Source organism: Dendropsophus ebraccatus, chromosome 3 (genome assembly GCF_027789765.1).
Source record: "Dendropsophus ebraccatus isolate aDenEbr1 chromosome 3, aDenEbr1.pat, whole genome shotgun sequence".
Lineage (NCBI taxonomy): Eukaryota > Metazoa > Chordata > Amphibia > Anura > Hylidae > Dendropsophus > Dendropsophus ebraccatus.
This window is the reverse complement of record NC_091456.1, coordinates 167,433,383-167,460,677: the sequence shown is the minus strand read 5'-3', so window position 1 is coordinate 167,460,677 and position 27,295 is coordinate 167,433,383. Positions and strand designations below refer to the sequence as shown.

The following is a 27,295-nucleotide window of genomic DNA, read 5'->3' as shown; positions in this document are numbered from 1 at the left end:
TCAGGGAATAATCCCAGCATGCATGCTGATTGCTGAACATTTCCATACAGGTCCATGGTCCCTTTGGCCTCAGTGTGCCCAGTATACATTGTATAGAATATATAGTAAAGTATGGAATCCTAGACATCATATTAACATATAGGTTTTTAGGGTATAAACCCACACACCGTATACACAGCGTATTTACTGCTGCGATACGCAACAAATACGCAACAAAAACGCAGCAGATTAGATCTAAATAACTGAACTCAGCATTAAATCTTCACCATCAAACTGCTGTGTATTTGCTGCGTATTTGTTGCGTATTTGTTGCGTATTTGCTGCGTATACGGTGTGTGGGTTTGTACCCTTAATGACAAAGTGTGGACACTTCAGTGACATCGCCATTCATTTTTGGACTTTATCACTGGAGCTTCTCGAGGCAAAGATACAGGGGCCCTTTTCTCCTCGCCTGAATAGTACTGCACTCCATGGCTGCCAGTTGTACTACTGCTCTTCAGAGGGCTCACAGGGAAGAGGGGAGAACTTACAAGCTCTCCTTCTCCAGGAATGTTCATTATTAAGAAAAAAACTGCATTCACACAGCTCAGTGCTGGTCTTGGAATTTCTGAAGGTTTGCTAGAGTGGGATTTCAGGATCTTAGTTTTAGTAACTATATAGTACAGAGGCTAGTCTGCATTCACACATGGAAAACTCAGACACAGAGATGGAGTTTGCAGAGGAAGGGGGTGGGGTGGGGTTGCAGGGGGAAACTGAATTTACTAATGATGATATAATGAGCAGATATAGTCCTGCATATACTTACAAAAGACAGCACATCCTGAACAGAGGGACATTACCTGGCTGCTACTACTCTAGGCTTAGGTGTACTAGGCATGGTGCACTCAGACTTTACCTCTCTTTTTACCATGCGATACACAGCGACATCTAGTGGCAGCAGATAACATTGCACAGAAACATAGTGATACACTAAATCACATACAAATAACCTAGAGCAGTCATGTCAAACTCTGGCCCACGGGCCAAATCTTTTCCATTGCTGTATTAAATCTGGCCCACCTGACGTTGCAGCAGATTATAATATGGGTGGTCCGGACAGCCGCTCGGACTGGCTACTATATAAGAGACTATTTGGAGGGCTGGCTACTATATAAGAGACTATTTGGAGGGCTGGCTACTATATAAGAGACTATTTGGAGAGCTAGCTTCTACATAAGAGACTATTGGGAGGGCTGGCTACTATATTGGGCTGACAGTGCCAGAAACGCTGCATGCACTCTACATTAAATATCATGGTTGGCCTGCGACTTTCTATAATTTATAAATTTTGGCCCACTGTGTATTTAAGTTTGACACCGCTTACCTAGAGCATAGCAAGTATTATCTAGAACATCATCACACACACACACACACACACACACACACACACACACACACACACACACACACACACACAGTGTTTCTTAGTGTACACATGATAATTTGTGCCCTCAATGTCCCATTATAATAAATAAACACAGGATGGTAGAAATCTATATAATCCCTATAATCTCCATCATTATCTACAGGGGCGTAGCTAGGATTCACATGGCCCCATAGCACAAATATTTAAGGGGCCCCCTCCCCTTCGCACAACACAAAGCACTGCGTGTGTATATATATATATATATATATATATATATATATATATATATATATATATATACTTTACTGCTGGTGCACTAATAACCCCTGACCTCTGCACATTTCCTACTTGATTGGCAGCTGGAGAACAGAGGTCAGAGGTTATCTGTGCAGTGAAGCAGAGATCTGTCTTCTGCTTGTTAACCCTTTTTTTTGTTTTGCAGCATGTAAGTAAACATTGGGTCACTTACACAATGCAGTACATAAGGGGTTAAGCAGAAGGACACACCCTCTTACCTTCTGCCCCGGGCCCCCCTCCTACATGGGCCCCATTGCAACTGCCTACCCTGCCTCTATGGTTGCTACGCCACTGATTATCAATATTCAGAGCATTCAGCATTAGGTAAGGCGGCTGACAGTGATTCAGTCTCCAGTCTTCTTCTATGAGGCCTAACCTTACACCTGGATTTGGAGCTGTTTGGCCATTCTTCTCTGCAGATCCTCTCCCCTCTGTCAGATTGGATGGAGGCTGTCGATGGGTGCAATTGTTAGGTCTCTCCAGAGATGACCCATTGGAATCAGGTCAGGCCTCTATCTGGGCCACTCTAGGACATTCACAGAGATGTCCCTAAGCAGCTACTGTGATTTACTGGCTCTGTGCTTAAAGGGGTAATCTGGTGAAAATGTTTTCCATTTAAATCAACTGGTGTCAAAAAAATCATAAAGACTTCTAATATACTTTTAATTAGAAATCTCAAGTCTTCCAGTACTTATCAGGAGTACTTATCCTGCAGGAAGTGGTGTAGTCTTTCCAGTCTGACACAGTGCTCTCTGCTGCCACCTCTGTCCACATCAGGAACTGCCCAGAGCAGGAGATGTCATTTTCTTGTTGGTAAGAGAAACTTCATCCAGTCTGGATTAAGTGTTCATTGAAAATATCTCTGTACTCCATTTAGCTTTTCCTCCACCCTGACCGGTCCACCCTCCCCAATGTAACAAATCATCTAGATGGGAAGAGATATTAAATACACTTATATATCAGTACATGAAGGAGATCACATGATGAGAGCTGGAGGACGGCAGTAATATACAATCACACCCAGGCTGCTACAGCCGACCTTTCACTTAAACATTATATCTCAGCCTGACTTTCCAAGTTTTACATTCATATTCTTCAGATAATATTTTGACTTTGGTCCCAATACTAAGATTATCTGCCAGAAGGGGCGTGGCTTAGCAGAGGACACGCCCACACATAACCCGACACTGCTCTCTCTCCCAGACTATACAGCCTGCAGATAAGTAGGAGAATGGCCGGGGATAAGGAGCTCGCTGGTTTCCTATTGTTCTTGTCACAGTTTCCTCTTCTGCAGGCGGCCAAGATCCTGACCATCAGCTTTATAGGTAAGATATATATATATATATCTGAGATATATATGTTGTATCTGTTTTTAATGCATTTTTGATGGAATAAACCACAATTTTTCACTTGAAGCTAGTATGCTACGGACCTTTGACACACACACACACACACACACACACACACACACATATATATATATATATATATATATATATATATATATATATATATATATATTTATTTCTTGTAGTAACTGTTCATGTGTTGAGGTGTTGGTTTCACCAGGTGATGTTAACACTGGTGGTTAGCAGCTCAGACAGAGATGTTAATGTCATGACGCCAGTGCTTTTCCAGCACAAAGGTGTGATGTTACTACCTGCTTTTTTATGTGTCTGTCTATGTTCCCCAAATGGTCGGTAACCTGCCAGGTTTTTTGTCCTTGGGCTCTTATCACGGCAGTTCTGACTGGCAACTGATCCCCCCGGACTGTCGGTACTGCCACCTACAGAAATCGGAAAAATGACCCAAGGTGTGCGGTGGTGTGTATACGTGCCGGTGCATATGGAAGATGACAGATTCCCAGTAGTATAAAAAATAGAACAGTTTTACTGTCAGGCTTTGCAATTTAACAGTACACGTTTCACAGAGTAGATAAATCTTTACACAGACTTTAGTGCTTGACCTTTTGTGCTTGAGGAGGTGCTTGGGAAGGAATAAGAGTGGTAGTTGTAGCTGTGATTTTAGGGTAGAGTAGAGTAGCGTAGCGTAGAGGAAAAGGGTTGGGTACTCTGCCGAAACCTAAAGATATCTTTGTAGTGAAGACTTACATGTACTTGTGTATAGACTTTGGTCTGACCACCTTCTGCCCCCTGGTATTGTCAAACCCATCCCAGTAGGGTAGTACAAGCCCCAGCCGTGGTTATCTGGGTGTAGCTAGGTGTCCAAGGTGTCCCAGTTACCTGCACTGCGCGATAGGATACGTAGACCTTCTTTGCTGTAACTTTGTCCTATCGAGGCTAGTTCCTCTCTTGTCAGGAAACTGCCCTGTTCTTTTTTTACATGTTCCTGGCATGGGTCAGGGTGTTCCTTCTAGACAAAAACAAAACACTCCCGACACCTCCAAATGGGTATAACGTAGCCCAGGTCAAGGGAGGTAATAGATGATGAGATAAAAACGTGTTTATTGCGACCCAATGCATTACCAGACAGTAGAGTAACTCTTAAAAAACAAAACAAAAAAAAAACAGTCTGGTTTGGAAAAGCGTTGGGTCGCAATAAACACATTCTTATGTCATCATCTATTTCCTTCCTTGGACCTGCACCTGGTTATACCCATTTGGAGGTGTCGGGAGTGTTTTTCTCTAGAGTGTTCCTTGGTTACCTCTCCCTCTAAGGTGCTTATCACTGCATACTGAATGTAGTGGTAGTAGCAAAAGAACTGTTGGTCTCTAACTGCATCTGTACACTTCCGTGACTAGACCACACTGGCTTGCACACTTTCTCCCACATGGAGCTAACTAACTCCTCCTTCAGGGGTCAGTGTGTGTGGAGAGCACCTCCTATTTGTCAGCAACAAACACATGGTATAGATAAAACATTAACCCATTACTACCTTCAGCTGTGCAACACATATATAAATATAAAATTCTGACACCTAATGGTGAAACTTTAGAATACCTCTAAGAACTTTGAGAACTTTGTAACAGGTGCATAGAACACTACCAGTGGGACACACCACATTCAGATTACAGACACCCAAGTAAATGCAAAGTCCATTTCATATATCACGTAACATCACAAGGGGTGTAAGACTGGAGACACATGTAGCAGAGGTGAATGGATGATTTATCTCTTTCTTCAAATCTATTGTATCTACTGTAGTAAAGCCATGACAATGGATGTCAAGGATTGATGCAAAATTTATGTTTTTTTTTTAACTTAACCAAATGACTCTTCCAGTAAAGTGGAGGCTCAGACTCCTAGTACAGCTCTTTATATATAGTGAAAGGGTTAAACAGTGAAGTTGTGGTATAAATCTGGCTCTAGTCTGGTTGGCTCCCTGTGGTAACCCACTGTGGCGCGAAGATCTGGATGAAATGCATGACATGACAACCACTATGTCACTGGGCCTGGCTGGAAGCCCCTTCAGGTCCCAGATAAGCTATGATGTTCTTGCATAAACCAACTCATTCTAACTACTCTGAACTAAACTCTCAGCTAGGCCCATCTCCCTATTTCAGGGTATACAGGTTGACAAACAACATTAATAGAATTATGGCTTCAGACTGATTGTTGCCCTATTTGCCCAAAGAGAGGAAAGTAAAAAAAGCTGGAAATGTTGTCAGTTCAAGAGGGTGTACTATACCATCAAAGAAGGTTTCTCCTTTTACTACTAGTCAGACTTATTGATTTACTGAGTGGAGTGCAGGAGCTGTATTATGACCAAGGCTGTAGGCCCGGAATGGAGCAGGTCAGGTCTAATATCCTTAGCAGGCAGGATGGCTACCTACGAAAGAGCTATATGCTGGCTCTACCAGATATATCCAGCACCATATTGTATCACCCGCAAGGTAACAGCAATGTGAACATCTAAATCGCAGTGTTAAAGTAGATAGGCAAAACTGGGCACAGCTCTGTGAAGTGCTACAATTACATGGTACATCCTATGGCCGAGGACTCTATGGAGAGATGGACGCCGTCCAAGAGCCGTACCGTTATCTCATACAGTGACTAACATCACACATTTTTTCTCAGCCTGACTTTTCAGACTGCACTTTGTGTTAGATAATACTTGGGTCCCACTACTGAGTATATCTGCCAGAAGGGGCGTGGCTAAGCAGAGGACACGCCCACACATAACCCAACACCACTCTCTCTCCTAGACTATACAGCCTGCAGATAAGTAGGAGAATGGCCGGGGATAAGGAGCTCGCTGGTTTCATATTGTTCTTGTCACAATTTCCTTTTCTGCAGGCGGCCAAGATCCTGACCATCAGCTTTATAGGTAAGACATGACTCCACCTTAAAGATCTGCTCCATATTTATTACACACACATATTATTACATACAGCCAAGGTAATGCAAAGTCCATTCACATATCATATCACTGGCAGTATATGACACATGTAGCAGAGCTGAACGCGTCATTTATCTCTCTGCAGTTACAGCTTTATGCATCATGACATAGCAGAGCTGAATGTATCATCTCTGCAGTTACAGCTTTATGCATCATGACATAGCAGAGCTGAATGTATCATCTCTCTGCAGTTACAGCTTTATGCATCATGATGTAGCAGAGCTGAATGTGTCATTTATCTCTCTGCAGTTACAGCTTTATGCATCATGATGTAGCAGAGCTAAATGTATCATCTCTCTGCAGTTACAGCTTTATGCATCATGACATAGCAGAGCTAAATGTATCATCTCTCTGCAGTTACAGCTTTATGCATCATGATGTAGCAGAGCTGAATGTGTCATTTATCTCTCTGCAGTTACAGCTTTATGCATCATGACATAGCAGAGCTGAATGTGTCATCTCTTTTCAGCTACAGCTTTATGCATCATGATGTAGCAAAGCTGAATGTGTCATTTATCCCTCTGCAGTTACAGCTTTGTGCATCATGATGTAGCAGAGCAGAACACATCATTTATGTTTCTGCAACTATAGTTTTATGCATCATGATGTAGTAGAACTGAAAGTATTATTTATCTATACAGGTATAGTTTTATGTGTCATGAAATAGCAGAGCTGAATGTGTCATTTACCTCTTAAGTATGAGCTTTATCAATCATAGTAACCTATAGGGTGTCTTTGTGCCTATAGACACAGAGCTTGGTCACTACAATCATTCCAATAGATTCTGACTGAATTGCTACACAACCATTGAAACTCCTGGAGGGAGGAAGGAGGATCTGTCTGTGTCACTAGTGCTGCACCCCTCCCCCATTGTCTATATAATACATGTTACCATTAGAATAGACATTGCACTGGGGGGAGCTGTCTGTGTCACTAGTGCTGCAGCCTCCCCTGATGTCTATATAATACATGTTACCATTAGAATAGACATTGCACTGGGGGTAGCTGTCTGTGTCACTAGTGCTGCAGTCTCACCTGATGTCTATATATTACCTGTTACAGTTAGAATACACATTACACTGGGGAGAGCTGTCTGTGTCACTAGTGCTGCAGCCTCCCCTGACGTCTATATAATAAATGTTACCATTAGAATAGACATTACACTGGGGAAAGCTGTCTGTGTCACTAGTGCTGCAGCCTCCCCTGATGTCTATATAATACATGTTACCATTAGAATAGACATTATACTGGGGGAGCTGTCTGTGTCCCTAGTGCTGAGGCCTCCCCTGATGTCTATATAATAAATGTTACCATTAGAATAGACATTACACTGGGGGAGCTGTCTGTGTCACTAGTGCTGCAGCCTTCCCTGATGTCTATATAATACATGTTGCCATTATAATAGACATTACACTGGAGGAGCTGTCTGTGTCCCTAGTGCTGTGGCCTCCCCTGATGTCTATATAATAAATGTTACCATTAGAATAGACATTACAATGGGGGAGCTGTCTGTGTCACTAGTGCTGCAGCCTCCCCTGATGTCTATATAATACATGTTACCATTAGAATAGACATTATACTTGGGTAAGCTATCTGTGTCACTAGTGCTGCAGCCTTCCCTGACGTCTATATAGTAAATGTTACCATTAGAACAGACATTAAACTGGGAGAAGCTGTCTGTGTCACTAGTGCTGCAGCCTCCCCTGCTTGATAATGGATATCATACATATCATACATATGTATCATACATATCATACATATGTATTTGTGCCAGGATCAGGGCTTGAGCAGCCCTGCTGCCCCCAAGAGTGACCACATAATAACATTTCTACACAAGTGCTGAACAGAATATTATCACCCTGCAAACCACACAACAGAATACAGAACTGATCAGAGGTAGTCACAGGCAGGATACAGAACTGATCAGAGACAGTCACAGGCAGAATACAGAGCTGATCAGAGACAGTCACAGGCAGAATACAGAACTGATCAGAGACAGTCACAGGCAGAATACAGAGCTGATCAGAGACAGTCACAGGCAGAATACAGAACTGATCAGAGGTAGTCACAGGCAGGATACAGAACTGATCAGAGACAGTCACAGGCAGAATACAGAACTGATCAGAGACAGTCACAGGCAGAATACAGAGCTGATCAGAGACAGTCACAGGCAGAATACAGAACTGATCAGAGACAGTCACAGGCAGAATACAGAACTGAGCAGAGGTAGTCACAGGCAGAATACAGAACTGAGCAGAGGTAGTCACAGGCAGGATACAGAACTGATCAGAGACAGTCACAGGCAGAATACAGAACTGATCAGAGGTAGTCACAGGCAGGATACAGAACTGATCAGAGACAGCCACAGGCAGAATACAGAGCTGATCAGAGGTAGTCACAGGCAGAATACAGAGCTGATCAGAGACAGTCACAGGCAGAATACAGAACTGATCAGAGACAGTCACAGGCAGAATACAGAACTGATCAGAGGTAGTCACAGGCAGAATACAGAACTGATCAGAGGTAATCACAGGCAGGATACAGAACTGATCAGAGACAGTCACAGGCAGAATACAGAACTGATCAGAGGTAGTCACAGGCAGAATACAGAACTGATCAGAGGTAGTCACAGGCAGAATACAGAACTGATCAGAGGTAGTCACAGGCAGAATACAGAACTGATCAGAGACAGTCACAGGCAGAATACAGAACTGATCAGAGGTAATCACAGGCAGAACACAGAACTGATCAGAGACAGTCACAGGCAGAACACAGAACTGATCAGAGACAGTCACAGGCAGAATACAGAACTGATCAGAGACAGTCACAGGCAGAATACAGAACTGATCAGAGGTAGTCACAGGCAGAATACAGAACTGATAAGAGACAGTCACAGGCAGAATACAGAACTGATCAGAGACAGTCACAGGCAGAATACAGAACTGATCAGAGGTAGTCACAGGCAGAATACAGAACTGATCAGAGGTAGTCACAGGCAGGATACAGAACTGATCAGAGACAGTCACAGACAGAATACAGAACTGATCAGAGACAGTCACAGGCAGAATACAGAACTGATCAGAGACAGTCACAGGCAGAATACAGAACTGATCAGAGGTAGTCACAGGCAGAATACAGAACTGACCAGAGGTAGTCACAGGCAGAATACAGAACTGATCAGAGGTAGTCACAGGCAGAATACAGAACTGATCAGAGGTAGTCACAGGCAGAATACAGAACTGATCAGAGGTAGTCACAGGCAGAATACAGAGCTGATCAGAGACAGTCACAGGCAGAATACAGAACTGATCAGAGGTAGTCACAGGCAGAATACAGAACTGATCAGAGGTAATCACAGGCACAATACAGAACTGATCAGAGGTAGTCACAGGCAGAATACAGAGCTGATCAGAGGTAATCACAGGCAGAATACAGAACTGATCAGAGGTAGTCACAGGCAGAATACAGAACTGATCAGAGACAGTCACAGGCAGAATACAGAACTGATCAGAGGTAGTCACAGGCAGGATACAGAACTGACAAAACACAGCAATCGCTGTACTCACTGAAGAGTTTCCACTGATGCATTGCCCCTATAAATTTAAATATGCAAAATAAGGGTCAGTGGAGTCTCAGTTAGGAGTCTCAAAACACGGGAATAGCCCCTGGAGGGATATCTGGCTATTCCCGTGTTTTGAGACTTGTAACTGAGACTCCACGGACCCTTCTTTTGCAAAATACAGAACTGATCAGAGACAGTCACAGGCAGAATACAGAACTGATCAGAGACAGTCACAGGCAGAATACAGAACTGATCAGAGACAGTCACAGGCAGAATACAGAGCTGATCAGAGACAGTCACAGGCAGAATACAGAGCTGATCAGAGGTAGTCACAGGCAGGATACAGAACTGATCAGAGGTAGTCACAGGCAGGATACAGAACTGATCAGAGGTAATCACAGGCAGGATACAGAACTGATCAGAGACAGTCACAGGCAGAATACAGAACTGATCAGAGGTAGTCACAGGCAGGATACAGAACTGATCAGAGACAGTCACAGGCAGAATACAGAACTGATCAGAGGTAGTCACAGGCAGAATACAGAACTGATCAGAGGTAGTCACAGGCAGAATACAGAACTGATCAGAGACAGTCACAGGCAGAATACAGAACTGATCAGAGACAGTCACAGGCAGAATACAGAACTGAGTAGAGGTAGTCACAGGCAGAATACAGAGCTGATCAGAGGTAGTCACAGGCAGAATACAGAGCTGATCAGAGACAGTCACAGGCAGAATACAGAACTGACCAGAGGTAGTCACAGGCAGAATACAGAGCTGATCAGAGACAGTCACAGGCAGAATACAGAACTGACCAGAGGTAGTCACAGGCAGAATAGAGAACTGATCAGAGGTAGTCACAGGCAGAATACAGAACTGATCAGAGGTAGTCACAGGCAGAATACAGAACTGATCAGAGACAGTCACAGGCAGAATACAGAACTGAGCAGAGGTAGTCACAGGCAGAATACAGAGCTGATCAGAGACAGTCACAGGCAGAATACAGAACTGATCAGAGGTAGTCACAGGCAGAATACAGAACTGACCAGAGGTAGTCACAGGCAGAATACAGAACTGATCAGAGGTAGTCACAGGCAGAATACAGAACTGATCAGAGGTAGTCACAGGCAGAATACAGAGCTGATCAGAGACAGTCACAGGCAGAATACAGAACTGATCAGAGGTAGTCACAGGCAGAATACAGAGCTGATCAGAGACAGTCACAGGCAGAATACAGAACTGATCAGAGACAGTCACAGGCAGAATACAGAACTGACCAGAGGTAGTCACAGGCAGAATACAGAGCTGATCAGAGGTAGTCACAGGCAGAATACAGAGCTGATCAGAGACAGTCACAGGCAGAATACAGAGCTGATCAGAGACAGTCACAGGCAGAATACAGAACTGACCAGAGGTAGTCACAGGCAGAATACAGAACTGAGCAAAGGTAGTCACAGGCAGAATACAGAACTGATCAGAGATAGTCACAGGCAGAATACAGAACTGTTCAGAGACAGTCACAGGCAGAATACAGAACTGACCAGAGGTAGTCACAGGCAGAATACAGAACTGATCAGAGACAGTCACAGGCAGAATACAGAACTGATCAGAGGTAGTCACAGGCAGAATACAGAACTGACCAGAGGTAGTCACAGGCAGAATACAGAACTGATCAGAGGTAGTCACAGGCAGAATACAGAACTGATCAGAGACAGTCACAGGCAGAATACAGAACTGACCAGAGGTAGTCACAGGCAGAATACAGAACTGAGCAGAGGTAGTCACAGGCAGAATACAGAACTGATCAGAGATAGTCACAGGCAGAATACAGAACTGTTCAGTGACAGTCACAGGCAGAATACAGAACTGATCAGAGGTAGTCACAGGCAGAATACAGAACTGACCAGAGGTAGTCACAGGCAGAATACAGAACTGATCAGAGGTAGTCACAGGCAGAATACAGAACTGATCAGAGGTAGTCACAGGCAGGTTACATGATTATTACATTTAGAGACGACTTCTCTGATTCTTCTTCATCCAGCAAAACCGCCATGATGTCTTCTGATAATTGTGGAGCCTACTCCCCATCTTTATTCCCTTATTTCTACATCATCTCTATCATCCAACACTGCCATCATATTGCTACCAATACTTTGCCACCTGCGGCCCCCCATTACTGCCCTGCCTGCACCCCCAGATACAGCACTACCACCCACTATGGAGGGCAGCACCTGGGGCAGAAGAGACCTGCTGGGGGAGCAGCACTGGTGACAGCCCCTGGGGCAGATAATGTCAGCTCCATTCTGCCGGCACATCCTGATGTATAGACATAGTTTTGTGCAGTGCGCGGGTGACACTGTGGTGATTCCAGGAAATTCTAGTATTGACAGCTTGGAAGGCAAAGATCAAGCAGCAGTGTGAATGTGTGACAACCCCCCCCCCCCCAGGTGTACAGAATCAGCCTGTGTTCACACGCTATAATATAACCTAGATCTAGTTGTTATATTCATCTGGACTGTGCATAGTGATTTATGGTGGTGGCTGCTGCCTACAGACTGTACACCTGTACCTGGTGATATACAGGCGGCTATATGTTACTGGGATTTATAGGAGTATACTTAAGAGCCCTATTACACCAAACTGTTATGAGATGTACTTGGCCGATTACTGGATGATAATTTTTTGGGGTAATGCTGCATTTACATGAAGCGATAATTCGCCCAATTGATTGTTTAACGATTTTGAAGCAACAATTTGGTTTTTATAACGATCAGCGTTTAGACGAAAGAATTGTTAGAAAAATCATTAGAAAATTTGTAAGAAAATACGTTATTGCGATCATTTTAAAGATCGCTTAAGCCCATCTTTCACATAGGTTGAATCTTTGAAAGACTGTTTACACGAAGCGATCTGCGAATTTTTAGCGAACGACAAACGACGATTTGAGAACATGTTGAAAGATTAAAATAACCGATTTCTCGCTCGTCGCTTGATTGTTCACTGTGTTTATACGGAACGATTATCGCTCAAATGCGATCATTATTGTGAAAATTCGAACGATGATCATTGTCTATTGCAATATAGGGCTATGTAAGCCCTGTGAGCTAAACAAATCAGACTGACAATGTATTAGTCCAGGCTGTAGAGCTCACAGAGCATTGTCTAGACTGGATACAATTGTATCACTTCTCAGCTGGGAGCAGGACTAGCTATGTTCAATGTATCAGTCTGGAGTCCAGGCTGTAGATCTCACAGAGCATTGTCTAGACTGGATACAATTGTATCACTTCTCAGCTGGGAGCAGGACTAGCTATGTACAATGTATCAGTCTGGAGTCCAGGCTGTAGAGCTCACAGAGCATTGTCTAGACTGGATACACTTGTATCACTTCTCAGCGGAGAGCAGGACTAGCTATGTACTATGTATCAGTCTGGAGTCCAGGCTGTAGAGCTCACAGAGCATTGTCTAGACTGGATACACTTGTATCACTTCTCAGCTGGGAGCAGGACTAGCTATGTACAATGTATCAGTCTGGAGTCCAGGCTGTAGAGCTCACAGAGCATTGTCTAGACTGGATACACTTGTATCACTTCTCAGCGGAGAGCAGGACTAGCTGTGTACTATGTATCAGTCTGGAGTCCAGGCTGTAGAGCTCACAGAGCATTGTCTAGACTGGATACACTTGTATCACTTCTCAGCTGAGAGCAGGACTAGCTATGTACAATGTATCAGTCTGGGGTCCAGGCTGTAGAGCTCACAGAGCATTGTCTAGACTGGTTACAACTGTATCACTTCTCAGCTGAGAGCAGGACTAGCTATGTACAATGTATCAGTCTGGGGTCCAGGCTGTAGAGCTCACAGAGCATTGTCTAGACTGGATACAATTGTATCACTTCTCAGCTGAGAGCAGGACTAGCTATGTACAATGTATCAGTCTGGAGTCCAGGCTGTAGAGCTCACAGAGCATTGTCTAGACTGGATACAGTTGTATCACTTCTCAGCTGAGAGCAGGACTAGCTATATACAATGTATCAGTCTGAAGTCCAGGCTGTAGAGCTCACAGAGCATTGTCTAGACTGGATACAATTGTATCACTTCTCAGCAGAGAGCAGGACTAGCTATGTACAATGTATCAGTCTGGAGTAAAGGCTGTAGAGCTCACAGAGCATTGTCTAGACTGGATACACTTCTCAGCTGAGAGCAGGACCAGTTATATGTAATGTGTCAGTCTGGAGTCCAGGCTATAAAGCTCACAGACAGGGTGTAGCTAAAGGCTTGTAAGCCTTGGTTAAAAATTAAGAGGAAACTCAAAGTTGTAGAACCTTTCCTCATACAGTGAATAATCCCCCATCTATATTGCAGCCACTGATGTGATTTGTGTTATCACCGTCCTCTACATATCGGTGCAGATCCTCATACTGCTCTGTGTGTGCAGCTCAGGAAAGTGCGTGAGAAGTCGGGCACACCCATGGGCTCGGGTTACAGGGCACACGCCACTAGGAAGATACAACTTACTGCAGAGCAAACAAAACAACCCGGTGTCACGCACATCAGGATGCTACCTGCGGTCACACATTCTGGGGCCAGTCTGAACAATCACCTAGCATAAGAGCCACATGGGACTGTATAATACATGGATCTTCTATAAAGTCATATGATGACACCGATCACAGAAAAGAAGGTTTTTGTATTTTTTTTCTATGGGGCCTTATAACTATGGTGCATATCCCATAGCTGTATATACAGATGTGATAGGCAGTAGAGATGAACCTGGAGCATGCTGGAGTCCATCCGAACACGAAATTTCGGCATTTGATTAGCGGTGGCTGCTGAACTTGGATAAAGCCCTAAGGCTATGTGAAAAACATGGATATAGTCGTTGGCTGTATCCATGTTTTCCAGACAACCTTAGAGCTTTATCCAAGTTCAGCAGCCACCGCTAATCAAATGATCGGGTTGGGATGAACTCGGGCATGCTCGAGGTTCCCTCATCTCTAATAGGCAGTCATCAGATGGCTGCAGTACACTATTATACTACAGGAAAACCTGCTGCTTACATGACAGGATGGGTTGTATACATTATACATGCCCTCGTACAGTCCATAGATTCTGTATTTATATATATTTTTTTTTTTTTTAAGGTGGAAGTCATTACCTGCTGATGGATGAGATCTCCCGAATACTTCATGACAACGGCCATCAAGTCAGGATGTTTCGACAGTTCGGAGATGGCATGCTTCCAGGTCAGATCTATCTCTCCATATGTCTCATACCTGCCAAACACTCCTCCTGGACCACTTCTATAGGACTCACCCTCAAATAGTACAATAATCCCTACATCACAAATACAGACCAGACTAACTTCACAAATACAGATCAGACCTGCTATAAAGATACAGAGCAGACCCCTATACAAATATAGACCAGACCTCATATGCAAATACAAAGCAGACCCCTCTGTATCAGTGAGAAAAAATTATTATGAGGCTGTCTTGTCATGTGACGCAGAATCTGCAGAGGAATGGGCAGAGCATAGACTTCTCCCCACTCGTTCTCACGATTGGTCACAATTTGAACTCTCAGACCCCCAACCAATCCAAACTTTTAAAATGTCTCTTGTTTTTGTTTTTACAGAAGCCTGGTGGCTGTTGCATATAGTAGTAGTTTGTAGTGGCTGTTGGTTGTACGTTACAGTTGACACCTGTCTGCAAAATCCCTGGAGTACCCTGTGGATGCTTCGACCAATATTGATGGCAGCATACACAGAGTGATCTGACAGGTGCCGGAACTGTTAGGGCACTGATGAGCACCCCTGCAGTGAAAAAACAGGGGTGCCAGTTGGTTGTCGTGACTACGTGGCTGCCAAAGGATTATACTTACTTCCCGTGGCAGCCTCAGTCTCTCTGGTTGCATATTGTAGTACCCTAGGGGGACCTAAAAAGTGAAGAAAAAAAGTTTTAAAGGTTACCAAAAAAAAAACCTTCTATAATAATTTAAACAATGAATAACAAAGAATAAACAAATGACGATTTAGAACCATGTTGTTTTTTTTAAAAGATAGTAAAAAAAAGAGCAAAAAATATATAAACTACCAATGGCTGTAATCATACTGACCTACAGAACAAAGATAATATATGAGTTTTTTGCAAAGTGAACAATGTAGGAGCATAATCCCTTATTAGGTGCAGAACTACAGATTTTTTTTTAACACTTTTATTCCAGAAATATCTATCTATCTATCTATCTATCTATCTATCTATCTATCTATGATCTATCTATCTATCTATCTATCTATCTATCTAGTACAGAGAAAAGCCGCACTTCCAAGGAAAAGGAGTGGGTGCTTGCGAAGAAAGCCCCTTGGCCGGGGGTCCCAGACACAGTCCAAAAAAAGTCCGCAGCACTCCAACATAAAGTAAGGTGGTTTATTCCATCAACACAGGTACAAAAGAATTAGCGACGTTTCGACTCCCTCACAGAGTCATTCTCAAGCATTGTGGGAACATCCGTAGTGCATATTTATAAGGCTAACATATTAGCATATGAAAACACCAATTATGATATAAAAGATAATTCATCATTTAAAATTGTATAATAATTATTTGATAAAGTGCATTCATGTAAACAAATCTATAAAGAGTGAAATCACCCCAGTGCTGTGCTATATGTGACCGTGAACATATAAAATCCTAAACAAGCGGCATGAATATTAATCGGGAGGGAGGAGCCACTCACCACTTCTTGTGAACCTTCGCTCTTTCGGTTCACAAGAAGTGGTGAGTGGCTCCTCCCTCCCGATTAATATTCATGCCGCTTGTTTAGGATTTTATATGTTCACGGTCACATATAGCACAGCACTGGGGTGATTTCACTCTTTATAGATTTGTTTACATGAATGCACTTTATCAAATAATTATTATACAATTTTAAATGATGAATTATCTTTTATATCATAATTGGTGTTTTCATATGCTAATATGTTAGCCTTATAAATATGCACTACGGATGTTCCCACAATGCTTGAGAATGACTCTGTGAGGGAGTCGAAACGTCGCTAATTCTTTTGTACCTGTGTTGATGGAATAAACCACCTTACTTTATGTTGGAGTGCTGCGGACTTTTTTTGGACTGTATCTATCTATCTATCTATCTATCTATCTATCTCCTATCTATCTATCTATCTATCTCCTATCTATCTATCTATCTATCTCCTATCTATCTATCTATCTATCTATCTATCTATCTATCTCCTATTATCTATCTATCTATCTATGATCTATCTATCTATCTATCTCCTATCTATCTATCTATCTATCTATCTATCTATCTATCTATCTATCTATCTATCTATCTCCTATCTATCTATCTATCTATCTATCTATCTCCTATCTATCTATCTATCTATCTATCTATCTCCTATCTATCTATCTATCTATCTATCTATCTATTTTTTTGCATAATATTTTATAATAAAATGAAAGGTTTCATTAAAAACACCTATTGGGCTTACAAAAACTAAGCCCTCATATGGCTCATTATTTGGGAAAATAGAAGAGTTATGACTCTTTGAATGTGAGGAGCTACATTTTTGCCAAAAAAACATCGTAAAGGGAAAGGGGTTATACGGGATAAATTGATCATTAAAGGGGTTGGCCACTTTATAGTGAAATAGCTCAGTAAGTGTACTCACTGTATATACTGACAGCCGCTCCCTGTGTACCTCATAGAGCTAATATCAGACTCCCCTCCTCCAGGCTGGGCTGCCCTGCTCTGTGGTGTTTTGGTCCATAAGATTGCTGACATAAAGGAGCATGTGACCAGGCCCCGCCCCCCAGTGTCCACCACTGAGCCTGTATATGTCTATGGAGGAAACAGGGGACAGGGCATGGTCACATGCTCCTCCATGTCAGCCATTTTATGGACTGAAACAACACAGAGCAGGGCAGCCCAGCCTGGTGAAGGGGAGTCTGATTTTAGCTCTATGAGGTACACAGGGAGCTGCTGTCAGTATATACAGTGAGTGAGTAATACTTACTAATACTTTGTACTGACCTATTTTACTATAAAGTGACCAACCTCTTTAACTATGTGTAATGTATACTTACTTACCTGTCCTGCTCCCCTGCTGCCGCCAGATCTTGGACCACCCGTTCTCAGTCGCTGTCAGTGTTTTGGAAACATTTGGTGATATCCCGCTCCCCCCGGAAATGGCAGCTCAGTATAGACAATTTAGGATCTATGTTGACCGGCCGGAGGGATCGTCGCCATATGTTTCCAAAACACTGTCGAGGAACGGGGGAGGGGGACACATAAGTATACATTACTCACATGTCCCCTCCGGCAGGATCTTTAATCTTTAATTTTATCTCGGACAACCCTGGGATAAAAAATTTTTTAAAATTTTTAAATAAATTTTTTTTAAAGGTTTTCTCTCAAAAGTTTATGCATCGCCGTTATCGTACTGATTCATAGAATACAGATAACATGGCAGTTTTATTGTAAAGTATCGAGAAAAACAAAACAAAACAGAAAAAAGAAAATTCTGTCTTGAAGGACTTCAACAGTCTCTTCATTTTGAATTTTTTTGCTAATTTCTAAATGTAGGCATTCTACAGGGCTACTCAAACCCCCTCCAAATATCTTCAGCCCTAACATTTTTATTCCTATGATTTTGGGGGGATATATCCGTGCCTGGGGTCAGACATTGTGAAATATTTCACAGCTATATTACTGAAGCTCACAATATATTCACATTTTAGGTCGCCAGGCCCAGCAGAGCCCCTACCCCGTCTCCACATACTCACTGGGGGAAAAATATTTAGCGGAATATAAAGCCCTATTCACTGAAGCTCAGAAGGACAATCTCATGGGCCGGTCAGTCTGTAGTAAGGATCTATAATAACTGTGATGATTATTATTATTTGTTTTATACGGCATGTGGATGATGGGCTATGGTTCTGTAAAAGCCGAATAGCAATTAAAGGATGTTCCCTATTTCTATTGGGGCAACTGATGTTATGTTGGCTGTTGAATTGTCATGTGACCTAATCCTTACTTCCTTACATGTGACCAACAGATGTGTGGTAAATACATAGCAGTTATGTTAACCTTGGCGCTATCAATATACCTCAGTGTATACGACATGGAGAGAAAGGAGTTGCTGCACCTCACACCTATGGCTGACACTAATGCCTCTCGGCTACGTTTAAAAACCAACGCCAGGATGTTGGTATATAATTTGATCAAACCATATTGCCTCATGTACCACGTGCCGATCTCCTAGTTCACATGAGTCCCTACACTAACTCCACACTGTGTCGGTCAGCGACCGCCAACCCCGCAAAGCGTGCACAAGCAGGGAAGGGAGGTCATAGAATGGCCCTGCAACCCCGATGTCACAGGACCAAACCCAAAGGGCCCCCCCAGAACCCAGCAGGCACCATCGGCGGAGAAAGGTGCACCTCCAGCTAATTGGGGTCACATTGGTCTTACAAAGAGGAGTGGCTCCCTTCCCGTTTCTGCACGCTTTGCGGGGTTGGCGGTCGCCGACCGACACAGTGTGGAGTTAGTGTAGGGACTCATGTGAACCAGGAGACCGGCACGTGGTACATGAGGCAATATGGTTTGGTCAAATTATATACCAACATCCTGGCGTTGGTTTTTAAATGTAGCTGAGAGACATTAGTGTCAGCCATAGGTGTGATGTGCAGCAGCTCCTTTCTCTCCATGTCGTATTATACCTCAGTGTGTGCTGTTTAGCAGTGTAACAAGTGACAATACACACAGGTTTTCCTCAGCCACACAACTTTAGACTGAGATACGGGTACTAGGACACTGCGATACAACACACTCATTATTAATATTTTATTTGTATCTCTCTGCAGGGACAGTCTACAAAACTTCTTGATTTTTCTAAATGAGCTCTCCCATCAGTGTAATGTTACTCTGCATCAATCTGATATATTAAACTTCTTGAAGGAGGAAAAGTACGACCTGGCAGTCATCGATGGCTTCAATCCCTGCTGTTTCCTGGCTGCGGAGAAGCTCGGAGTTCCTTACATCGCTATGTTCCCTGGGACCTTCATGAATGCCGCCAAGGTTGGGGTAACAGGTCCTCTGTCCTACGTGCCAATTTTCCAATCTCTGCTCACTGACCGCATGGATTTTCTTGGACGTTTGAAGAACACCTTTATGTACTTGGGATCACATATAGTAGATAAGAAAATGGACGCGTTGTTCCAGAAGGTCATTGATGAGCACTTTCCCTTGGGCTCCAGACCATCCATAGCTGACCTGCATTTAAGGGCAGAGCTCTGGATATACAACATAGACTTCTCTATAGAGTTTCCTCGACCGCTATTACCAAATATTCAATGTATTGGAGCATTATTGGCCAAGCCGGCAAAGCCGGTAACCCAAGTGAGTATAACGTACGTATTATTTACAGCAAGAGATAAGTGCTACTGGATCATGGTTTAGTCCGACCGTTTGGCATTTGAATAAAGGTGGCTAAAGAAGTTGGGTGTAGCCCTAGGGAGTCTATGAAAATATGGATATAGCCATAGGCCATAAACTGTATCCATGTTTTCTCAGACTCCCTAGGGCTACACCCAACTTCTTCAGCCACCGGAATTCAAATGCCAAACGGTCGGGCTTGAGCATGCTCCAGTTGCATTCATCTCTAATGAATGCATATAGGGAAAAAAAAGTCTGCCTGCCACTACTACTGTATAAGGGTCATTGTATCTGGCACTGTATAAGGGGCACTGTTACTGACACTGTATAAGAGGCAATATGTCTGACGACAGACACTTTGCATCTGTCACTGCATAAAGGGTATTGTGTCTGACATTGTAAAAGGGATTTGTATCTGACACTGTATATAGGGTACTGTCTGATACTGCATAAGGGGTATTATGCCTGACACTGTATAAGGTGTATTGTGTCTGACACTGTATAAGGGGTATTGTGTCTGACACTGTATAAGGGGTATTGTGCCTGACACTGTATAAGAGGTATTGTGCTTGACACTGTATAAGGGGTATTGTGCCTGACACTGTATAAGGGCTATTGTGCCTGACACTGCATAAGGGGCACTGGGGGGAATTTATCATTTAAGCGACTGGGCGTACGCAAGGGAGAAGGTGCAGATTTGCCTCTTCTCCCTGGCGTACGTCTGCCGTATCACCCACTCGCCCGATGGGCAGGCAGAGGGGGCTGTGGCAAAGCGGGAAGGTTTTGATAAATCCCCCCACTGTGTCTAACACTGTATAAGGGGCTATTCTGTACATCTGACACTGTAAGGGCCCGTTCGCACTACAGAATTGGTGCCAAAATTCTGTGTGGAACCCCCCCAAGCGGCCTGTCAATTCTTTGAGTGGAGAGGGGAACAGTGTCTGACTGGAGAAAACTGTAAACCGCTTGTCCCCAGCTCAGAGGCAGGAAAACACATCTGTTTGTCTCACCGGTAATGCAGTTTCAAAAGCCCAGATCGAAAGATTTGTGGTCTGGAAACCTAGGCCTAGCTGGAAGCCCACAATGGTCTTAGTATGAAGCTATAAAGCGTTTGCTCAACCTCTCCCCATAGGCTGAACCCCACCTGAATAAAGATTAGAACCAGACCTGGATTATGTCCTGGACTGGAGCTTCTTGCCCCAGGATGTCCTGGACTACTCTCCTTTTATAGTTCCTCACATAAAGAGAGGCTGAACTGAACTCCTCTCTGCAGGGAGGCTGCACTAAAAACTCATCTCTCTCTTTCTCTCTTAGTAAAGAGGCTAGACCAGAGCATACCCATCCTACTCTTCTTCAAGGCTCCTACCTGTGGAATACTGAAAATCAAGATCTATTTGTATAGTATTTTTGCCTTGTTTGCGATAGTCATGATACAGTAAGGTTTACGTGGTTCCATATATTATCATTTTTTAATGTGCAGGAACTGGAAGACTTTATAGCAGAATCGGGGGACTCTGGCTTTATAGTGGTAACACTGGGATCGATGATTTCTTCCCTCCCACTTGTGGAATTTCTGAAGGAGATGATTGACGGATTTGCTAAGATACCACAGAAAGTCATCTGGAGATATAAGAGGTCAGAATGGCCCCAAGGAGTGAACGTTGCCCACAATGTCAGGCTTATGGACTGGGTGCCCCAGAATGATTTGTTGGGTAAGAATGATTCAAATTGAAGAACTGAAACATAAAGCAATCTGCTGCAAATAATAGTGAAACAGATCACTGATCCCAGGGAGACCAGCCAAAGATAACACTGCCAGCTGCCGGTTAAAGCGCTCAATACAGTGAAATCCTAGGTGCATTGCTCCCTGGGAAACATGAATATGCAAAAAAGAGCCCATGTAGCCTCATTTAGGAGTCTTAAAACACAGGACTAGCCAGATATCCCTCGGGGAAGGACCCAGCCAAGGGGTGGCTCCTGTAGGGAAACCACCAAATTAAGTGGCCCTATAAGTCAATGTAATGTTAAGGGGGGAAAAAAAGCCAGGCATCCTTCCACAGACAGCTGTTTTGGCTTGTTGTCCTTCATCAGTGTGGAGCAGGATTCTGGCTAGGTGGGAGCAATGCCTAGTAGAGCCATAAGAGAAACAGATCGCTGATCTCAGGGAGACTAGCCAAACGATAACACTGTCGGCTGCTGGTTAACCCCTTAGCGACCCATGACGTATCTAATACGTCATGGCGCCGCGGGGGGTGTTCAGAGCGGGGTCCCGCCGGGACCCCGCTCTGAACGGCGCTGATCCCGGCTGAGACGTGCAGCCGGGCAGTGCCTCTGTTAGCCGGCGCGGGTCCCGTTGCCGCGCCGGCTAATTAAGCACTTCAATGCAGCTGTCAAACCTGACAGCTGCATTGAAGGGCTTCAGACATCACATCCCTGGTGTCTAGTGGGTCGGATCTCCCCCCCACGATGCGATCACGGGGGGGAGATCCGTTCTTCTGGCCGTGCCGGGCCTCAGCGTCGGAATGACGCTGATCCCGGCTCGGCAATAGATTGCTATGGCCTGCAGCAGGCCATAGCAATCTATGACCGATCTCATGGATCTTTGCTGTGTATATACACAGCATTGATCTCTATGAGAGATCAGTGCTATGTATATACAAGCCCCCCAGGGAGGCTTCTAGTCCATGTAAAAAAAAAAGTAAAAAAGTGTTTTTATTAATAAAAAATCCCCTCCCCTAATAAAAGTCCAAATCACCCCCCTTTTCCCATTTTATAAATATAAATTAATAAATAAATAAACATATTTAGTATCGCCGCGCGCATAATCGCCCGAACTATTAATTAATCACATTCCTGATCTCGCACGGTAAACGGCGTAAGCGCAAAAAAATTCCAAAGTGCAAAATTGCTCATTTTTGGTCGCATCAAATCCAGAAAAAATGTAATAAAAAGCGATCAAAAAGTCGTATATGCGCAATCAAGGTACCGGTAGAAAGAACGCATCATGGCGCAAAAACTGACACCTCACACAGCCCCATAGACCAAAGGATAAAAGCGCTATAAGCCTGGGAATGGAGCGATTTTAAGTGACATATATTTGTTAACAATGGTTTGAATTTTTTACAGGCCATCCGATACAATATAAGTTATACATGTTATATATCATAGTAATCGTAACGACTTGAGGAACATGCATAACAAGTCAGTTTTACCATAGGGCGAACGGCGTAAATGCAAATCTCCCCGAAATCAAAACAAATTCGTTTTTTTTTCAATTTGACAGCGCAAATGATTTTTTTCCGGTTTCACAACATATTTTATGGAAAAATTATGCCTGTAATTGCAAAGTACAATTGGTTTCGCAAAAAATAAGCACTCATATAAGTCTCTAGGTGAAAAAATGCAAGCGCTATGGACTTTTAAACATAAAATGGAAAAAGCAAAAGCGCAAAAACGAAAATTGGCTTAGACCTTAAGGGGTTAAAGTGCTCAATACAGTGAAATCCTAGGTGCATAGCTTCCTGGGAAATATGAATATGCTAAACAAAAGCCTGTGGAGCCTCATTTAAGAGTCTCAAAACACAGGACTAGCCAAATATCCATCCGGGATGGACCCAGCCAAGGTGTAGCTCCTGTAGGGAAACCACCAAAACCACCATATTAAGTGGCTCTATAAGTCAATGTAATAACGAGGCAAAAACCAAGGCCAGGTATTCATCTACATACAGCTTTTTCGGTGTTTTGCCCCTCATCAGTGTGGAGCAGGAGTCTGCCTAGGTCGTCCTTCTTGGAGGCATATCTGGCTAGTCCTGTGTTTCGAGACTCTTAAATGAGACTCCATGGGCTGTCTTTTTTGAAAATTATAGTGGCCATACACATCGGGTAAACAGAGGATGAAACTCTGATGATTGTTCATTTTGCAGATGCAGCCCTACACATTTTAGTCCACATTGGATGTCAAACTGGCCATACATGATCCATGGCACTTAGAAAAAAGGATATTAGTAAATGGAGGATCATTAGTAAATGGAGATGAGCGAACTTGCCAAAAATTCAGGTGTGCTCAAACCCGAACTATGGGGATTTGAATCCCGCTGCCTGGAGAAGGTGGATGCAGCCCGAGGACTGCCTGGAAAACATAGATACAGCCTATGGCTATTTTCCAGACAGTCCCCGGGCTGCATCCACCTTCTTTAGGCAGCGGGACTCAAATGCCGACCGGTTGGGTTCAAGCAAACCTGAACTTTAGGTAAGTTACTAATTTCTTATATCCAAATATTACGTGAAAATTTCCAACATGTCTGATTTCATTTCACACAATAAAAATGGCCAAACATTTTCAGTAAATTGCGGCTTCCCCATACACGTAAACATTCAGCACGGGCAAACTTTCCTATAAGGAAAGGACAACTCTGGCACTGGCTTTTCCCTCCAAGAACCTCGGAGGAGAGAAGAATTGGGCATTATGGATTTTCATGCCTGACCCTTTTCTCAACTTTGTCGGTGGGGAGGACTCCATACACCTTACACTGTTGGCCAAATCCACCAGTGCTGGTGGGTTGAGACGACTTTAGCGTAAGGTTTTTGGGTACTTTAACGGTCTGTCACCAGTTGACTAAAATTATTTTGTATTGCATAATCCCACCCGACAAATTATTCTTTTGACTGAAATTGTCCTCTTTCAAAAATTGGCGTATGAGCACCGTAACATCATAACCTCACCCGGAAGAAGTCTTTTGGCTTTTATCTCCCTTATAACTGTCTATCTCTTAATTTATGACCTGAATCTATTATTATTTGTTAGGAAAAGCAAAACTTTACCTTCTTCCACCCTCTTAGACATCCGGATGCTCTATGACCATCTTATTTACAGAGCATATCACAGGGCTTGAGGACGATATTGGCCTGATTGACCAATAACCATGTAATAGCGCCATAGTTAAGTCACTGTAACGATTTTAACTGTTTGGTTACTTTAGGCCATCCTAAAGCACGTCTTCTGGTGACACATGGAGGACTAAACAGTCTGATGGAGGCTGTATACCATGGAGTGCCTGTGGTGGGGATCCCACTTTTTGGGGACCAGTATGAAAACATGGTCCGTGTTAAAGCAAAGAACATGGGAACCTTCATTCCACCAGATGAGATGAAGGCTGAGAAGTTTGCAAGCACCATACGAGAAGTGGTAGAAAATGGATGGTAAGTTTGATTGAGAATTGAGAACAGTGCCCCCTCCCACCCACCAAAATAGTGCAAGCCACACAGTACCCTCCCCCTATAATGCCAGCCATACAGCCACCCCCAACAGCACTACCAGCCGCACATTAACCTCCAACAACAGTATCAGCCATACAGTAAACCCCAACAACAGTACCAGCCATACAGTCATCCCCAACAACAGTACCAGCCATACAGTAACCCCCAACAGCAGTACCAACCATACAGTAACCCCCAGCAACATTACCAGCCATACAGTAACCCTCAATAACAGTACCAGCCATACAGTAACTCCCACAACAGTACCAGCCATACAGTAACCCCCAGCCACATTACCAGCCATACAGTAACCCCCAATAACAGTACCAGCCATACAGTAATTACCACAACAGTACCAGCCATACAGTAACTTCCACAACAGTACCAGCCATACAGTAACTCCCACAACAGTACTAGCCATACAGTAACCCCCAACAACAATACCAGCCACACAGTAACCCCCAATAACAATACCAGACATACAGTAACTCCCACAACAGTACCAGCCATACAGTTACCCCCCAACAACAGTACCAGCCACACAATGCTGCCATAGCAGTCCCAGTAACCCAATTCCCCTCCATTAGTGCTTTGCTGTTCCCTAACCTACTTTTCACCACTCCTCTTTAATATAACATGTAAATTACATGTGTGCAGTTATTAGAGGGTGCTTACATCTGTCTTCTATATACTGCATGGAACTATGATGGTGGGCTACCTATAGCCCCTATGCTACAGCCTGTGCATCTCTGCCCGATAGGAAAGAATGTTGCAAGCAATAATGTTGATGTATTTTAGTGACTAGAGCCTTAAAAATAAAGGATAAAAAATATTTTGGACAAAATTATAGACTTTTCTCTCTTCTCACAGCTACAAGACGTCGGCGATGAAGCAGAGTGTGATCCTACGCTCACGTCCATTCCCTCCTGACCAGCAGCTATTAGGATGGGTGGAGCACATCATCCAGTCAGGTGGAGGCGGCCATCTTAGGCCCTATTCTTACCAGCAGCCCTGGTATCAGCAGTTTCTCCTGGATGTCATCCTGTTCCTCTCGGCCTGTGTGGCTGCCATCATCTACCTCATCCTGAGAGTTATCAGAGCTCTCATCTACTTCATCTCCAACAGGAAACAGAAACAAAACTAATTTTTTTACATTTCAAATTTTTTAAATTTTGTGCCAAATTTTCTAATAGTTTATTTTTTTAGAATTTAAATTCAATGAAGTTGAAATTTTAGTCCTTTGGATAAAATCCAGTTTTTAATATTCGGGTAAAGGCGCCATTCATTTCTGGTTCTACAAACAGGGGGAGAATATACAATGATGTTTTTGAACACATATCTCCTGCCGCCATCGTTCACGTCTCACTAAACTGCTATAAGGTCCTGTGCCCCCTAACTACACAGAATGATAACTCTAAAGAATAGGAGTCGGTGAAGTATGACGCTGGGTGTTTGTTCCGTCCCCCGCTGATTATAAAGCCCTCATTAGAGTCCATCAGAGCAGCCGTCAGGGTCGGGTTAATGATAATGAGGATACAAGCTGGGAAAATTCTCAATTAAGACTGACCCCTATACGGAAATGTTGGGAAAAGGACAAAATTACCAAAATGTGAAAAACAGGGATCATAAAAGGTCATGATGTGAAATATGCAGAGTGGTGGACTATAGATACAGATCTGCATCTAAAATTAGCGGACAGGCCTCAGATTTGTACTGTTAATTTCATGATGGATTTTTTTCAGATAGTGGTGGGTTCACACTAGGGAATCCGCCTCTCTGCCCGTGCCATAGACACCATTCTATTGTCTCTCCGCCCCATGCAGCCTCCGGGGTCCATATGCAGGGACCCGGCGCTGCTACCTGTTCGGCCCCGGGGGGCGCCTTACCTCGCCCCGCTCCTGTCTCCGTCTGTGCCTGCCGGCGCGTGCGTCCCCGCCTCCTAGGGCCAGTCCGCCCCTAA

At 43.6% G+C, this 27,295-nt stretch overlaps 1 protein-coding gene across 2 annotated transcripts; it reads left to right on the top strand.

Moving 5' to 3' along the window:
- Positions 1 to 2,986: 2,986 nt before the first annotated feature.
- LOC138787455 (UDP-glucuronosyltransferase 3A1-like) lies at positions 2,987 to 26,549 on the top strand. Of its 2 annotated transcripts, none has more exons than XM_069964759.1 (7): positions 2,987 to 3,027; positions 14,766 to 14,867; positions 18,384 to 18,498; positions 19,509 to 20,043; positions 21,560 to 21,791; positions 25,059 to 25,278; positions 26,206 to 26,549. In XM_069964759.1, the coding sequence occupies exons 2-7, from the start codon at positions 14,786 to 14,788 to the stop codon at positions 26,477 to 26,479; spliced, it is 1,458 nt and encodes a 485-aa protein (XP_069820860.1). In that variant the 5' UTR covers positions 2,987 to 3,027; positions 14,766 to 14,785; the 3' UTR covers positions 26,480 to 26,549. The 2 variants fall into 2 exon arrangements, with proteins under 2 accessions (XP_069820860.1, XP_069820858.1); XM_069964757.1 differs by lacking the exon at positions 2,987 to 3,027 and adding an exon at positions 5,897 to 5,990.
- Positions 26,550 to 27,295: the final 746 nt, after the last annotated feature.